Source organism: Hemitrygon akajei, chromosome 14 (genome assembly GCF_048418815.1).
Source record: "Hemitrygon akajei chromosome 14, sHemAka1.3, whole genome shotgun sequence".
Classification (NCBI taxonomy): domain Eukaryota; kingdom Metazoa; phylum Chordata; class Chondrichthyes; order Myliobatiformes; family Dasyatidae; genus Hemitrygon; species Hemitrygon akajei.
The window spans coordinates 95600155-95616256 of NC_133137.1; the positions used below are offsets into that span (position 1 = coordinate 95600155).

Here is a 16102-nt window from a genome sequence, read left to right on the forward strand (position 1 = left end):
ATATAGTAAATCATACACAAGACACTGATGAAATGGGCAGAATGTAGAATGTAAGACAATTTTAAGAAAGAAGCAGACACAATACATACTGTAGACATTTTTAAAAAAAAAAGATTTATAGTCAAGAATTTGTTAAATAAAAGGATAATGATCTCAAAAATCACTAACAAGTTACAGAGAAAGAACTTGATAAACATAAGAAATCCTGCAGATGTTATAAATCCGAAGCAATTCATACAAAATGCTGGAGGAACTCGGCAGGTCAGGCAACAACTATAGAAATTAATAATTTATTTATTTCTATCGATTCTGTCTGACCTACTGAGTTCCTCCAGCATTTTGTGTGCATTGATAAACACCTGAAGAAAAAATATTTATAGGGGTATGCTAAATGAGTAGAGAAATGCAATTAACTGGACTGCTGTTTTTTTTTAAAAAGAGAACCAGTTTAGACTAAATGGCCCAAATTTTCTTATTCCAAGACTCAGTTTGGATCAATAAATTAACAGAATCTCTGAAGTATCATTGTACACAGCTTTAACATTTTAAATCATTAAAATTTGCACTTCTTTAGTCCAAAGCGGATATTTGTTACAGTACTTGCCTGCATTGAAAGTAATTGCCTGTTAGCCTAATTATTTGACAGCAATTTTATACCCATGTCTCTTCCACTTATTATGACACCAACAAAGAAAAAAATAGGTGATTTAAAATTTCCTCTACATTGAACAAACTACTTGTTTGTTATGGCAATGAAATGTCATGGATATGATATCTTGACTATGATGCACAGTTCTGCTTCCTACAAGCCTTCAAAGGAGTGTATCACAGATTCATGAGAAAGTCACAGAAGATGTTTCCCAACTGCCAGATCCAGGATCAAGCAGAAATGAGGGAAGGAAGAAACTGGGCAGAGGCTTGTAAATGTCAAAGCTGATAAATTGCAAGGACCCAATTATTCACATCCCAAAATTTTGAAAGAAGTGAACCTAGAGATGGAAGGTGCTAACTGTAGCATCCACTAACGAGCTGCAGATTCTAGAATTATGCTAATGGATGGAGTTACAGCAAATGTGACATCACTATTTAACTGGAAAGTGAAAACTAGGAAATTATCAACCTGTTAGCTTATCAGTGATAGGAAAAATGTTGGCATCTATAATGAAGGGTCTAATTACAAAACTGCTTGTAAATAATATTATTGAGCAGTAAACATGGATTGATGAAAAAAAACATATTTGGTTTATCTACTGGAGTTCTTCAAAGACATGACCAATAGAACAGATAATGGTGAACTAACTGATTTTCTGAAGGCTTTGATAAGGTACTACACAATATGCTGGTCAACCAAATTAAAGCACGTGGAATTGGAGGCAAAAATACTAAAATGGATTGAGAATTGGTTATCAAATAGGGAGCAAATAGCTGGGTGGGGGTGAAGACATTCATTCTCAGGTTGATATGTAGGATACTGTAGGGATTAGTACCATTTATTAGAGCCTCATCTGTTCTCAGTCCACATCTTCAATTTGGTTGCAAGGACAAAATATTGATTACCCTTCAATTTCATGAACTTTCATATTGGCTACCAGAATATTACGTAACACCATAGCAATCATCTTCTCTAAATCCACATAAAGCTAAATTTGAAGTTTGACTTATGGCTTTAGCTATTGAGAGTTATACAGCCTTAACATATTTATGACTATATAAAATTGTTAAGGCACAGGAGAGACCACCATTTGTCCATGATTTGCACGATGACTCCTTGTGCAGCATTCCTGGGGGCGGGGGGCAATTTCAGGCTGCATGTCAACACCTTCAGTTGGGGTCAGTGTACAAGAGATTAAAAAAAAGAATAAGATTCTCAGAGGGATAAGAGAAGTGGTAGGGAGGAGAGAGCATAAATAGGGTGCTGTTTCTGGTGTTACAAAATCATTTAAGATGTTATTAACACTGAAAAGCTACAGCTATTGATTTTAAAAAAACTTCAGATGTCTTTAAAATTGACAGCTAATTGGGCAAGTTGGATGAGAATAAGAAATCTTCCATGTGTGCAAATCCAAATCAGGGGCCCATATGTCCACATATTGATGGAAAATAAGGAGAACCAATCTTGGAGTTGCTACAAGGTGGAAATCATTACCATCATGGTTGAAATGCAGATGCTTTTAAAATGATACTAATTAGTTCCACAATAGAAAAAGGGGAATTGAAAGACATGCTGAAAGACAGAAAATGCAGAAGGAATAGAAGGAGATTCGAAGCATAAACATCAACACAGGGCTTAATACCCCATTTCCATTTTATGTCCCAAAAATTTGTTAACACCCCTTCCATGCCAATTATGACTCAGCTTCATTTCCTGAACCCCCTTTTAAATAATGACATTATTCTGAAATACCACAGTTCTACAACTATTCCCTTAATCCCCCAAAGCAGGATGCATTTTTGTCTTAAAAAATTTAAGGACTAACTTATCATATAATGTTAGCAGTAGAAGCTGCCAAGATCCAGAAATGCGGACTTAAGATAAAAGTAATTAAAGCAACAAAAGATTCATACCACTGCTTCCTCGTTCTCATCATCCATCTAGGTTAGCAACAGACAGGACACATGGTAGATTAAAAACAAATGACAGATTAGAGATAAGAGAATTTAAACAAAACCTATGAAATGACCAGATAAATAGCATGATTAGCCCTGTAGAAACACAAGAAAAATTCTAACATCATGGCTTGCACTTCTAACTCATTAACTGCTACTTCACAAAGGAGAAAATCTACTCCTCCCCATCTTCACCAATCTACCTATCGCTGATACATCAGTCAACAACAGTATCAGGCGGAATAACTACTGCACAGTTCTTGCTGAGAAGTCCTGACTTCAGTGTCTATGGCACTGTTCACCTTACTGAATGGGGCAGACTTCTAACAGATCCAGCAACACAGGACTGAACATCTATGAGGTGACGTGGACCAGGAGCAGCACCAGAGCTGTACACACTCACAATCTGCAACCTTACAATCTGGCATACTATGTCCCACTCTACCTTCACCATTGAACCAGAGGATCAATTCTGATTCAATGAAGGATGTCTGGATCAGCACCAAGCACACAGAGTGAGGGATTAACCTGAAAAAGCTACAAAACTGGATTACTTGCATTAAACACCATAAATTGCATGCAATAGACAGAGCAAAATTATCTTGCAGCTAATGAATCAGATCTGAGCTTTGCAGCCCTGCTGTATCCAGTAGTGAATGGTGGGAAACAATCAAACAACTCACTGCAAGTGTAATTCAGATGGTGACAAGGAAGCATACAGCAGTGAGACAGGTTGGCCAGTTGAGTGGCGTCAAAACAATAATCTTGAACTCAATGCCAGCAAGACCAAGGAATTAATCACGGACCAGTCAGGGGAAGTTGGGTGACAAGCCTCTGAGATTCATTGATCCCCAGTGATCTGGGTAGAATAGGTGAGCACAGCTTCAAGTTCTTGGGCATTAACATCTTAGAGGATCTATCGTGGGCCCAACACATTGATGCTATCATGAAGAAGGCACGTCAGCGCATCTATCACATCCATTTCAATCCTCTCAAATTTTTAAAATCACCACACCAACCAAGCCTGTAAGAAGCAACACAGTTGTAGACACAGTTCCACATACCAAGGATACCAGCTGCATCTTCATGGACTCCATCTACACTTCTCACTGCTCCAGCAAACCAGCCAACATATTCAGAGACCCCATCCATCCACGACGTTCTTTCTTTAGTTCTTCACCACCACCCCCCCCAGACAAAAGATACAAAAGCCTAAAAGCATGTACCACCAAGCTCAAGGGGAGCTTCTGTCCTGCTGTTATAAAACTACTTACTTGTTCCCCTATATGATAAGATGGCCTCTAGATCTCACAATCTACCTTGTTAAAACCTTGAACCTTATTGTCTCCCTGTACTGCACTTCCTCTGTAACTAACGTTTTATTCTCCATTCTGTTATTGCTTCACCATATCCTATGTCATTGTGTGGTTGTAATGAAATGATTTGCATGAATGGAATCCAAGTCAAGCTTTTCTCTGTACCTCAGTACACAAAACAATAATAAACTAACTTACCATTGGCTCTTCTTAGTTAGAAGTTTGAGGTGATTTGTTATGTCACCAAAGACTTGCAATTTTCTACACATGTGCAGTGGAGAGCCATCACAGCCTGATATGTCATATAAGACAGTGGTAATATACCTGATTCTGAAACATGATGAATGCTCCCTTACTCATTTATAGTGCCCAATTCATGAATGCGAAACAGAAAGTTGAAGCATTTGCAAGGATCTTCAGCCAGAAGTGCCAAGTGGATGATCCATCTTGGCCTCCTCCAGTGGGCCCCAGTATGATAGATGCTTGTTTTCAGTCAGCTTGATTCACTCCCAGTCACTGCTGCCTGTAAGAAGTTTGTATGTTCACCCCGTGACCACATGGGTTTCCTTCCATATTCCAATGACATACTGTACCAGTTGGTAGGTTAATTGGTCGTTGTAAATTGTCCTGTGATTAGGCTAGGATTAAATTTGGGGATTGCTGAATGGTGCAGCTTAAAGGGTCTGTGGGAAGGGGGGGGGGGGGGATGGACGGATAGTCAGACAGACACAGCAAAAAGGCAGTAAATACACCAAAGGCTGTGGGTTCTGCAGATTTGCGCTCCAGATCTTGTCACACTCTTGGCAAAGCTGTTCCAGCACAGTATAATATTGGCATCTACTTGACACCATGGAAAATTGCCCAGGTATGCCCTGCCCACAAGTAGCAGGATGTCTAACCCAGCCAATTCCTGCCCCATTCGTCTATGCTTTATCATCAGCCAAGTGATGGCAAGTTCTCTATATTGCTATCAAGTTATTGCTTAGCAACAACCTGGTCACAGAAGTTCAGTTTGGGCTCTGCCAAAATCATTAAGTATCTGACCTCAATGCAGCCTTAGTGAAAACAAAGACAAGAGAATCAAAGTCCTGACTTGCATTGTGAGTGACAACCTTTGACATTAAGACAGTACTTGATAAAGTATGGTAACAGGGAGGCCTGACAATGGGAATCATGGGGAAAGCCCTCTACTGCTTGGAACCCTACCTAGCACAAACAAAGATAGGAGGTTGGAGGTCAATGGTTTCAGCCACAGGACATCTCTGCAGGAGTCCTTGGCCCAAACATCTTAAGCTACTTCAAGCATAAAGTCTAAAGTAGGAATGTTTGCAGATAATCACACTATGTTCAACAACATTTGTAACTCCTCAGATTATGAAGCAGATTTGTGCTGATTGTTGTAAAGTAATATTTACGCCATATGCATTGACAGGAAATCACAATTACCAATTAGAGAAAATCTTGTTCTCAATCCAATTCAATGGCATTACTATCACTGAATCCCCCAATTATCAATATCCTTGGAGTGGGGGGGGGGGGGTGTTACCATTAACTGAAACTGAACTGGAATAGCCTTATGTACAATGCACCTAAGATTGCAGGGTCAAATGCAATTCCAGGAATCCTGCAGTGAGTGACTTGTCTCCTAACTCCTCAAAGTCCTCCACCATCTACAAGTCTCAAGGTGGGAGTGCAATGAAATATGCTCCACGTGCCTGGATGAATGCAATTTGAACAACACTCAAGAAGGTTGACACCATACAGGACATAACAACCCATCCTCAACAATACAGTCATTACCACCCTTGTAAAGTTGGAACAATTTGTACTAATACACACAAAATATTGGAGGAACTCAGCAGGCAAGGCAACATTTAGGGATTCATCTTCGAATCTGGATGAGTATACCACAGTTGTTATCATCTTCGTTAAAACCTGTGTGTATGAATGTGTGCCTACAAAGGCTTGCTGTACATTCCCAAACCAAAAGCCATGAATGACCCAGAAGGTTCATCAACTGCTGAGGGCGAGATTGGCGGCATTTAAATCTGGTGACCCAGGACTGTACAAGAAAACCAGGTATGACTTGGGGAGGGGCATTTCAAGAGTGAAGAAACAATTCCGAGCAAGATTGGAGGCAAAATCAGATGCACGGCAACTCTGGCAGGGTTTGCAGGACATTACTTCCTACAAAGCAAAACCCAACATCATGAATAGCACTAATGCTTCACTCCAAGACAAGCTCAATGCCTCCAATGCGCACTTTGAAAGGGAGAATATAACTACAGCTGTGAAGATCCCTGCTGAATTTGATGATCCTGCAATTTCTGTCTTGGAGGCCAAAGTTAGGTTGTCGCGCAAGGTGGCAGTCCCCGATGGAGTACCTGTTGAGGCTCTGAAAACTTGTGCCAACTAAATTGGTGGGAGTATTCAAGGACATTTTCAACCTCTCACTGCTATGGTCAAAAGTTCCCATCTCCTTCAAAATGGCAACAATTATACCAGTGCCCAAGAAGAGTAGTGTGAGTTGCCTTAATGACTATCATCCAGTAGCACTTACATCTACAATGATGAAATGTTTTGAGAGGTTGGTTATGGCTAGATTCAACTCCTGCATCAGCAAGGACCTGGACCCACTGCAATTTGCCTATCACCACAAAAGGTCTACGATAGATGCAATCTACATGGCTCTATACACAGCGTTAGATCACCTGGACAATACAAACACCTACGTCAGGACAGACAGACAGACTTTATTGATCCCGAGGGAAATTGGGTTTCATTACAGCCGCACCAACCAAGAATAGTGAAGAAATATAGCAATATAAAACCATAAATAATTAAATAATGATAAGTTAATCATGCCAAGTGGAAATAAATTAACACCATCATTCCCACGGTTCTGATCAATAAACTACAGAACCTGGGCCTCTGTATTTCCCTCTGCAATTGGATCCTTGACTTCCTAACGAAGACCACAATCTGTGCAGATTGGTAATAATATCTCCTCCTTGCTAACAATCAACAGTGACACATCTCAGAGGTGTGTACTTAGCCCACTGCTCTACTCTCTATATACCCATGACTGTGTGGCTAGGTATAGTTCGAATGCCATCTATAAACTTGCTGATGACACAGCCACTGTTTGTAACGTCTATGATGGAGATGAGAGGGCATACAGGAGCAAGATATACCAGTTAGTTAGTGGTGTCGCAGCAACAACCTTACACTCAATGTCAGTAAGACAAAACAGCAAATTGTGGACTTCAGGAAAGGAAAGTCAAGGGAAATGAATCAATCCTCAGCGAGGGATCAGAAGTGGAGAGAGCGAACAATTTCAAGTTCCTGGGTGTCGAGATCTCTGAGGATCTAACCTGGTCCCAACATATCGATGCCGCTATAAAGAAGGCAAGACAGCGGCTATATTTCATTAGGAGTTTGAAGAGATTTTGTTTGTCCTTCCTATAGGTGTGCTGTGGATAGCATTCTGACAGGCTGCATCACTGTCTGGTATAGGGGTGTGGGGTTGGAGGGAGAAAGAGGCTACTGCAGAGGATTGAAAGAAGCTGCAGGAAGCTTTAAGATTAAGTCAGCTCCATCTTGGGTACAAGCCTCTGCAGTATCCAGGACATCTTCAAGGAGTGGTGCCTTAGAAAGGCAGCGTCTATTATTAAGCACCCCCACCAACCAAGACATGCCCTCTTCTCATTGTTACCATCAGGAAGGAGATACAGAAGCCTGAAGGCACGCACTCAGCAATTCAGGAAAGGCTTCTTCCCCTCTGCCATTAGATTCCTAAATGGACATTAGACCCATGAACACTACCTCATTTTGTTTTTATATATTATTGTTTTTGCAGTCTTTTTAATCTAACTATTTAATATACATACTATAATTGATTTACTTTTTTTCCCTTCTATATTATCATGTATTGTATTCTACTGCTGCTACTATGTTAACAAATTTCACTGAAGCAACTTGCCAAGATTCCTTCATCAGCATCTTCTGAACCCACAACCTCCAAGAGCTGGAAGGATAAGGAAAGCCAAAGCATGGAAACATCATTACTTGGAAGGTGCTCTCAAAGCCACACACCATCTTAACTTGGAAATACATCACCATTTCTTCACCTTTGCTGGGTTAAAATCCTGGAATTCACTACCTAATAACATTAGGTGTATAGCCACATCTCAAGGACTGCAAAGGTTCAAGAAGTCAGCTCACTACCACCTTTTCAATTGCAATTAGTGATAGCCAAATAAATTCTGGCTCAGCTTGTGAAGTCCACATCAGCCGAGTGAATAAAAAAAATACATTCCTTTTCGAGATTGGTATCTGTTTTCCTCATATTCTGCTGTTCTGCTTGCTATTTTTTCTACCCCTTCAGATAATTATTCAGTTAGAATTCGATCTGCCATTACTACTACCTTTTGAAATCTACTCAAAGGTCAGAGTTCAAAGTAAATTTATTATCGAAGTATATGTATGCCACCGTTTACAACTCAGCCATTTTCTTGCGGCATAGTCAGTAAATCCAAGAAATGTTTTCACATCTCCTTATCTCCTGAAAGTGTTAAAACCCTTCCTGCCATGAAGTTACAGAGATAAAACAATGCAAACACAAGGAAATCTGCAGATGCTGGAAATTCAAGCAACACACACAAAATGCTGGTGGAACACAGCAGGCCAGGCAGCATCTATAGGGAGAGGTACAGTCGATGTTTCGGGCTGAGACCCTTCGTCAGGACTAACTGAAATCAGTTAGTCCTGACGAAGGGTCTCGGCCCGAAATGTCGACTGTACTTCTTCCTATACATGCTGCCTGGCCTGCTGCGTTCCACCAGCATTTTGTGTGTTGAGATAAAACAATGGCATGTTTATCGGGTATGAAGGTTGATGGAAGAAGGGTGAGCTTCAAGGACAGTGGGATTACACAAGGAATAATAAAGGTGCTAAGAAACCATAGGAGCAACGGAATAACTGGTCAGATCATTTAAAGGAAAAGGGACAGATGAGCAAAGTGATATTCAACTGGAGTAGAACTGGAGTACACATACTTGGAGCAAAGGATGGGATTGGATTCGGAGAAATACTGAAGAACACAATGAGCAACTGAAAGTGGAATTGGTCTAAACAGGATGTGGGTAATTATACTGGTACAGATGTGAGGTGCCAAATGCTCATATTTATGCCCTGAAGTTTTCTGTATGAATCATGATTTCAACTTTTACAATTTGAAATCAACTTCCAATTGCTAATAAATTTGTAGGAGGAGGAAATGGGCAGACATAAAACAGTAAATCTTCAGCATACAGCAGGCTAATTCAAATTGTTTGATGGGGAAACTCCCCACCTTCACTTTCAACAATGAGGAACATGAAAAGCAGCGAATAAATGTTCAAAACCCTTTCCTCAACTCAAAAAGGTATTTTACTATGATGTCTATTAAATAGAACACTTAATGAGGGAGGGCACATAGCTTTTCTCAATCTGCCCTGGACAATCTGTATGATACTCTGTCATGCATGACTCAACTGCTACTTACAACTTTGTGTTCAGGAGCCAGAACAGTGAGCATTTATTGCCGAACCTCCAATCGCACAAGAATATGTGATACTGAGCCATATCTTTGAACCATAGATGTACTGTACATCTGGCTGTAGGTATTCCACAATGTTATTGGGAAAGATAAAGGCCTAACTTTGACAAAGAAGCCACGATATAGTTTCAAGATGGTGTCTGGCTTGGAGGACCTTGATATTCCATATATCATAATTTATGGTGTAGCAATCACTGGTTTAAGAGGTGCTGTCAGAGTAGCCAAGATGAGTAACTGCAGTGCACATTGTAAATGGCTCACCCTCTTATGTCAGAAGTGGATGGGATAGCAGTCATGCAGGCTGTTTTGTCCTGGGAGTTGTTGAGCCTCTTCACTACCACTGAAGCTGCACTCATCCTAGCGGAAAGCTTTTATTCGCAATCCTGACTTTCCCTTTGTAGATGATGGAAAGGCTTTGGGTTATTCAGTTAATCACTCACAGACTACTCAACTCCTGACCTGTTCCAGTGGCCAAACTACATATATTTGGTCAATGCAACTCCCAACAGGTTGATGGTGGGGTACATGTTGTTTGTCCAAGAAATAAAATGAAATCACCAATCATTCCATCCTATAATTTGCTTCTGGAATAGGTTCTTGGAACAACAGCACACAGATACTCAATCCTTGTGCATTCAAGTGTTCCAAACACCATCTGAACTTCTCAGCAAAGGAAATCCAGATGGAATCTACAACAGCTCAGAATTATCTTCTCACAAAATTGAAGCACCAGTCTGTTCTTCTTATGATATTCACTCATCTATTTTTTCTAAATGAAAAAGACAGTCAACATATGCCTTCACCAATTTCACCAAAGTAGCTGTCAATATTTCAGCACAATTCTGGAAAAAAGTCATTGCATCGGAAACTGAACTAAAACTGAAAATAAAAAAAAAAACAACCATGCTCAGACTGACTGACCTGGGATCCTCCTGTGATGGGAACGATGCAAGTCAGCAGGTTCCCAATCACTGTCTCCAATGGAAAATCCAGACAGTCAATGTAAATAGTGTAGATCAGACCCAGGCAATTCTGCATGAGAGAGAGAGGAGAAAGAAAAGAGAAACTGGAGTTAAATCACTTATATTCTCTCTTACACACAGCAGTAAGTTAAAATACAAAGATGCTTGAAATACTCAGATCAGGCAGTGACTGCAGCCATAAACAAAGGTAAATTTTTCCAGTATGATTCAGGACATTTCAGATATTTTTTGTAAATTATATAGGCCTGGTTTTGCTTTTTTCTAGGATGACACCTGGTATTGCAACAGACTTCCAACTACTCTTGCTACACAACCAAAAGTGACAAAAGGAAAGACAGCTGCTACTCTGGTCCTTAGCTACTTATACATTAGATTGCAGGACTCAGACTGCCCTCCTTCCCCTGCTGGTCCAGGAAATGTTAAATAAGCAACAGAAGCTATATAAAGGTGTCCACAGGTAATGTCACCCAAACAGCACAAATCAGGAATGACTACAACTTAACAACTGCAGTCACGGACCGCTCCCAGAGACACAACAATGCAGGAGCATGGTTTCAATCCTTTTGAAAGCCAAGCACTGGCCCTGTTTTTTGTCCCCAACATAATGATGTGAATCACTGTAGTTTGAAGATTGGATCAATTCCTGCCAAGATCAATCTATAAAGTCTGGATTCCTGCTGGTATCCAGCTATAAGTCAGGCTAACGTATGTTCAAGTATGGCAACTATAGTAAAGCTCTGGAATACCCAAGAGGACCACAACCTGGTCGTAGGGTTCAGAGGCTTGCGTGCCTCAATGACCCGGAGAACTGGAGTTGTGATTTGACTCCTGGTAGGATCACACATACCAAACAGGTCAAAGGGTAGAGGCCAGACTAAGAGTGGTCCACTGCTCCTCCAAGTTCAGCTCAGGAGTAACAACCCTGACTGGTCAAACAAAAAGATACGGAAAAGCAATGAAAACCTTCATTGCTGCCCTTAATGCCAGCACCATAACAGGCAGACAAAAAAAAATCTCTGGAATGCTAAAACAAGTGATTCTGCAGATGCTGGAAATCCAGAGCAACACCCACAAAATGCTGGAGGGACTCAGCAGCTTAGAGAGCATCCATGAGAAGAAACAAACTGTCGATGTTTCAGGCCGACACCCTTCATCAGGACAGAGGTGATAGGAAATAATACTATACATCTTATACTAAGATAATACTAGATCAGAACTATGAGATACATGCTACAGATGTGGTAAGGCAGCTTCCATTGTGGTCTTCAAGAGGGATTGATAAATACATGGTTGAAAAAATTTGTAAGGCTGCAGAGCACAAGCTGGTAGATAGACTTCGAGAGTTGCACTGGTAGAGAGCCGACGCACACTCAACAAGCCAAATACTGCCCCCTGTGGGGTAACCAAGTATAATTTTTTGCATCTTATTAGATCACTTAATTCCTCCAGGGCCTCCAATTTATCACAATGCTTGTCTGATAAGAAACCACAAACAAGTTGCAATTATCACTAATAAACTTTGGCAAAACTGATGCCAATGCTTTTGGTCACCCCTGTAAACTATGTACCTACATTAATACTTCTGTACTTCTTCCACATCATCACCCGAGATGGAACAGAGTTTGTAATCTTAATGAACCTTGTTCCCAAACAAGCTTCTGACTTGAAATCTTTCATCACTATAAGACTGCCTATTGTCACTTCAGACTCCTTTGGTCACACTCAGTTATCTCTGTTTGTAACAGTTCTATACACCACTAATATACCTGATTGTTTGCTCAAGTTTTCAGCTAATCCAAAATTCTGCTTGTACTCTGATTCTTAACCTTCAAGCCATACTCCTAAATCCACTTAAGTGCAAATGCAAATGTAAAATTCTTACTACATTGAAACACAAAGCTTCTTTGCCTTCTTCTCGCCTTTTCTGGTATGTCTTTAAGAGCTCTTCAAATTTTAGGGTTCCCACATCCCTATAATGGCTAATCAATTAGCTAAAACCAAGCTTTGGAATTTTCGACCCCCAATCAACTCAATATCTCCTTGTGCAACTGGATTCTCGATTTCCTCACTTGCAGACTCCAGTCAGTTTGGATTGGCTAAAACATCACCTCCATGATCTCCATCATCACAGGTGCTTCACAAGGCTTAGACCCCTGCTCTACTCGCTTTTTACTTATGACTGTGTGGCTAAACACAGTTCCAATGATATATTCAAATTTGCTGACTGCACCACTGTTGTAGGCCAAATCAAAGGTGGTGGCAAATCAGAATATAGGAGGGAAATTGAAAATCTGGCTGAGTGCTGCAATAACCATAACCTCTCTCTCTCAATATCAGCAAGACCAAGGAACCGATTACTGACTTCAGGATGCAGAATCCAAAGGTGAGCCAGTCCTCAGAGGTGGAGGGTCAGCAAGTTTAAATTTCTCAGTGTTATTATTTCGGAGGACCTATCCTGGGTCCAGCATGCAAGTGCAATTGTGAAGAAAGCACTGCAGCGCCTCTACTTCCTTAGCAGCCTGTGAAGATTTGGCATGACATCTAAAACTCTGACAGATTTCCATAGATGTGCAGTGGAGTGTATTTTGACAGGCTGCATCACAGCCTTGGTATGGAAGCACCAATGCCCTTGAATTGAAAATGCTACAAAAAGTAATGAATATAGCCCAGTCCATCGCGGGTAAAGCCTTCCCTACCACTGCACACATCTATATGAAGCACTTCTGCAGAAAAGTACCATCCATCATCAGTGACCCCAACCACCCAATACATGCTCTCTTCATACTGCTGCCATCAGGAAGGTGATGCAGGAGCCTCAAGACTCAAAACACTAGATTCAGGAACAACTATTACCCTTCAACCATCAGGCTCTTGAATCAAAGGGGATAACTTCATTCGCCCCATCATTGAAATGTTCCCACAACCTATGGGCTAACTTCCAAGGATTTTTCCGCTCAAGTTCATATTTATTGCTTATTTATTGTTATTATTTTCTTTCTTTATATATTTGCACAGTTTGTTGTCTTTTGCACATTGGCTGAATGCCCAAGTTGATGCATTCTTTCATTGATTATATTATGGTTATGATACTATTATGGATTTATTGAGAATGCCCACAAGGAAATGAATTTCAGGGTCATACATGGTGACATATCTGTACTTTGATAATAGAGTTACTTTGAACTCTAAACTTCTCCAGTACCAGTCATCCTTAAAACCAACCTACATTCAACAATTTCACATCAGCCATTCTGGTACCTAGTTTTTCTTTCCCCACCCTTTCTTCCAGTAACTTCAGTTTTTATTTCCTTCTGTTTATCCCAGATGCATGTTTTGTAATTTATTCACCTTTACCATCCTTTTCAGCTATCATCACTACCACCACAATCTTGACCTTATCACAAAACTTTGTTCTGTAAAACCATCCCAACAATGTTCCTTCTTTTGCAACTCAAAACTTACTTCTAACTTTTCCCATTTTTGATGCAAGTTCATTATCTTAAAATGTTAGCTCTATTTCTTGACCATAAATTCTATGGGATCTGCTGAGAATTTCTACTATTTTCTGTTATTACTCAAAGTAATTAATTTTGGAGTGCTTTTGAAATTTGTCCAATTATACTTCCCTGATATGCTTTGAGAAGTTCGTATTTTTTTTAAAAACATTAACAATCTAAGCAAGTCATGTGATGATTTCGTGATAATAAATCATTTTGCTGTATGTGAGACTCTGCATTGCTAATTGACCATTTGTTCCATGACATTTTTGTACTACAAAATAATGACATGTACCATTATTTATATGCTTCATAGTTTCCACTAAATTAAATAAAAATGCACGGTTCCTTGTCATCCATGCCGTTCTTACCCTGAACACCTCCGTGTGGTCCAACTGTGAAACCAGAACCAGACTTTTTGGGGCAAATAACTGTGGAGTCTGAAATTTTGAGTCCTCTTCAGTACAATTTCCATGATTTTGCTGAGGTTTTAGAGAAAAAACATTAAGCAGACCTCAGTGAAAAATACAGTGTAACATATGCAAGTGCTCTAGTATATCAAGACCCCAGCCAATAATTGCAGACAATACAATTGCAGGAATACAGTTACCTATTCGGGGGGGGGGGGGGGGGGGGAGGGTACATTTAAGCATGTTTTATATGACTAGTTATCCAGGTCAGAGTAACTGGCTAGGATCTAATGTAATGAGAACACAATGGATTGCAAATACTGTCCAACAAAATCTGTTGGGAGACCTCAACAGGTCAAGCAGCATCTGTTGAAGGAAAGGAATTGACAATGTTTTGGGTTGAAACACCATTTTGCCTTTCTTCAATGTCCTCCACCCTTATATTCCTCTGAGTTATTGCTGCTTCTCAAACATTTATTTAGTCAATCATCTGCAGCATTATCTTGAGATGCCCAAGTTGGCTTTTTCTTCTCAAATTCTCCACAAAACAAGCTACTCTGACCAAGGGCATCTGACATCTGCATTAACTTTTCAAGCAGATCACTGTTACTCACATGAAACATTGTGGGACATTACTGCCACATTAAAAATGCTAATTAAAGAGGTTACTATAGTAATACAAATACCTGTGAACTCTCAACTGCTTCCCAAAAGGTGAAACATGCACAATAATGTCTCTCTGAGTTGATATCTGTTAAAACTGCAACAAAGAAGTTTGGAGATTTCCTTTCAAGAACCAGCTGCCATCCACCAGGTTGACAAAACTGCAAGAGGTGATCAGAGAAAATGAATAATTTACATACAAATCTTCCAATGTGAGATTATAACAACATCCGTTAACCAATCATGAAGTGCTTATATACATGGAAATCTTATAACACTCACACTCCTGTAGACTGCAAGACTGGCTGAATCAAATGAGAGTGAGGGCTGAAGCAACCATACAAAACTTTTTAACATTTACTTAGGCAGAACCTTCTTAAGTGTTTAAAACGTCTTCACCTTAAACCTCAATGTCACAGTGGGGAAAATAAACACTCATGTGTTTGCCTTCTTACTCTAAACTTTCAGATGCTTCAGTGACATTTTCATTCCCTTATACTCCTCCTATAATGCTACACTCAGATCAAATTCGTTGAATTGGCTACTGTAGGATTATCGAGGGAGTGGAGAAAGGGAGAGCATTCACTGTCAAATACATGAGGAAAGGAAATTTGTCTATAAGCTAGCCTAAACTCAAAGGACCAAATAGCCTCACATATTGTAAGGAAATATGAAAATACAGATGACAAAGTAAAAAGGTGAAGACAAAATGCATTTTAAAAGGTAGTTCAACAGTCTGCATGGCATTACAAGGACCTGGATACATGTAGATATTGTACGTGGTAGCCTATGTTCAGAAAGTAGACAGCAAAGTACATGAACCTGGGTTTTATAAACCGAGGCAAAGACTACAAAGGAAAAAAGGCCATGTTGAATCTTTATAAAGTACTATTTTGTTCACACATAGGATACTGAATCCAACTCTGCTTACCACACTTTAGGAAGGATGAGATGGTCCTAGCACTAAGTAACACTTCATATTTGGCAGGGTTAAGCCCCATCTGTTATTTTTGTGTCTGTATCTACA

The 16102-nt window shown here is 40.0% G+C and overlaps 1 protein-coding gene across 8 annotated transcripts in view; it reads right to left on the reverse strand.

Moving 5' to 3' along the window:
* The window catches only part of sbf1 (SET binding factor 1), a 186387-nt gene that overhangs the window by 98479 nt on the left and 71806 nt on the right, over nucleotides 1-16102 (reverse strand). For 4 of the 8 annotated variants that reach the window (XM_073066692.1, XM_073066690.1, XM_073066689.1 and 1 more), the window contains exons 3-6: nucleotides 15099-15236; nucleotides 14374-14484; nucleotides 10444-10554; nucleotides 2566-2592 (exon numbers count right to left, since the gene is read on the reverse strand). In XM_073066692.1, coding sequence (XP_072922793.1) covers nucleotides 2566-2592; nucleotides 10444-10554; nucleotides 14374-14484; nucleotides 15099-15236 — 387 coding nt within the window. The remainder of the gene's footprint in view (nucleotides 1-2565; nucleotides 2593-10443; nucleotides 10555-14373; nucleotides 14485-15098; nucleotides 15237-16102) is intronic. The other 4 variants (XM_073066693.1, XM_073066691.1, XM_073066694.1 and 1 more) reach the window with 1 other exon arrangement.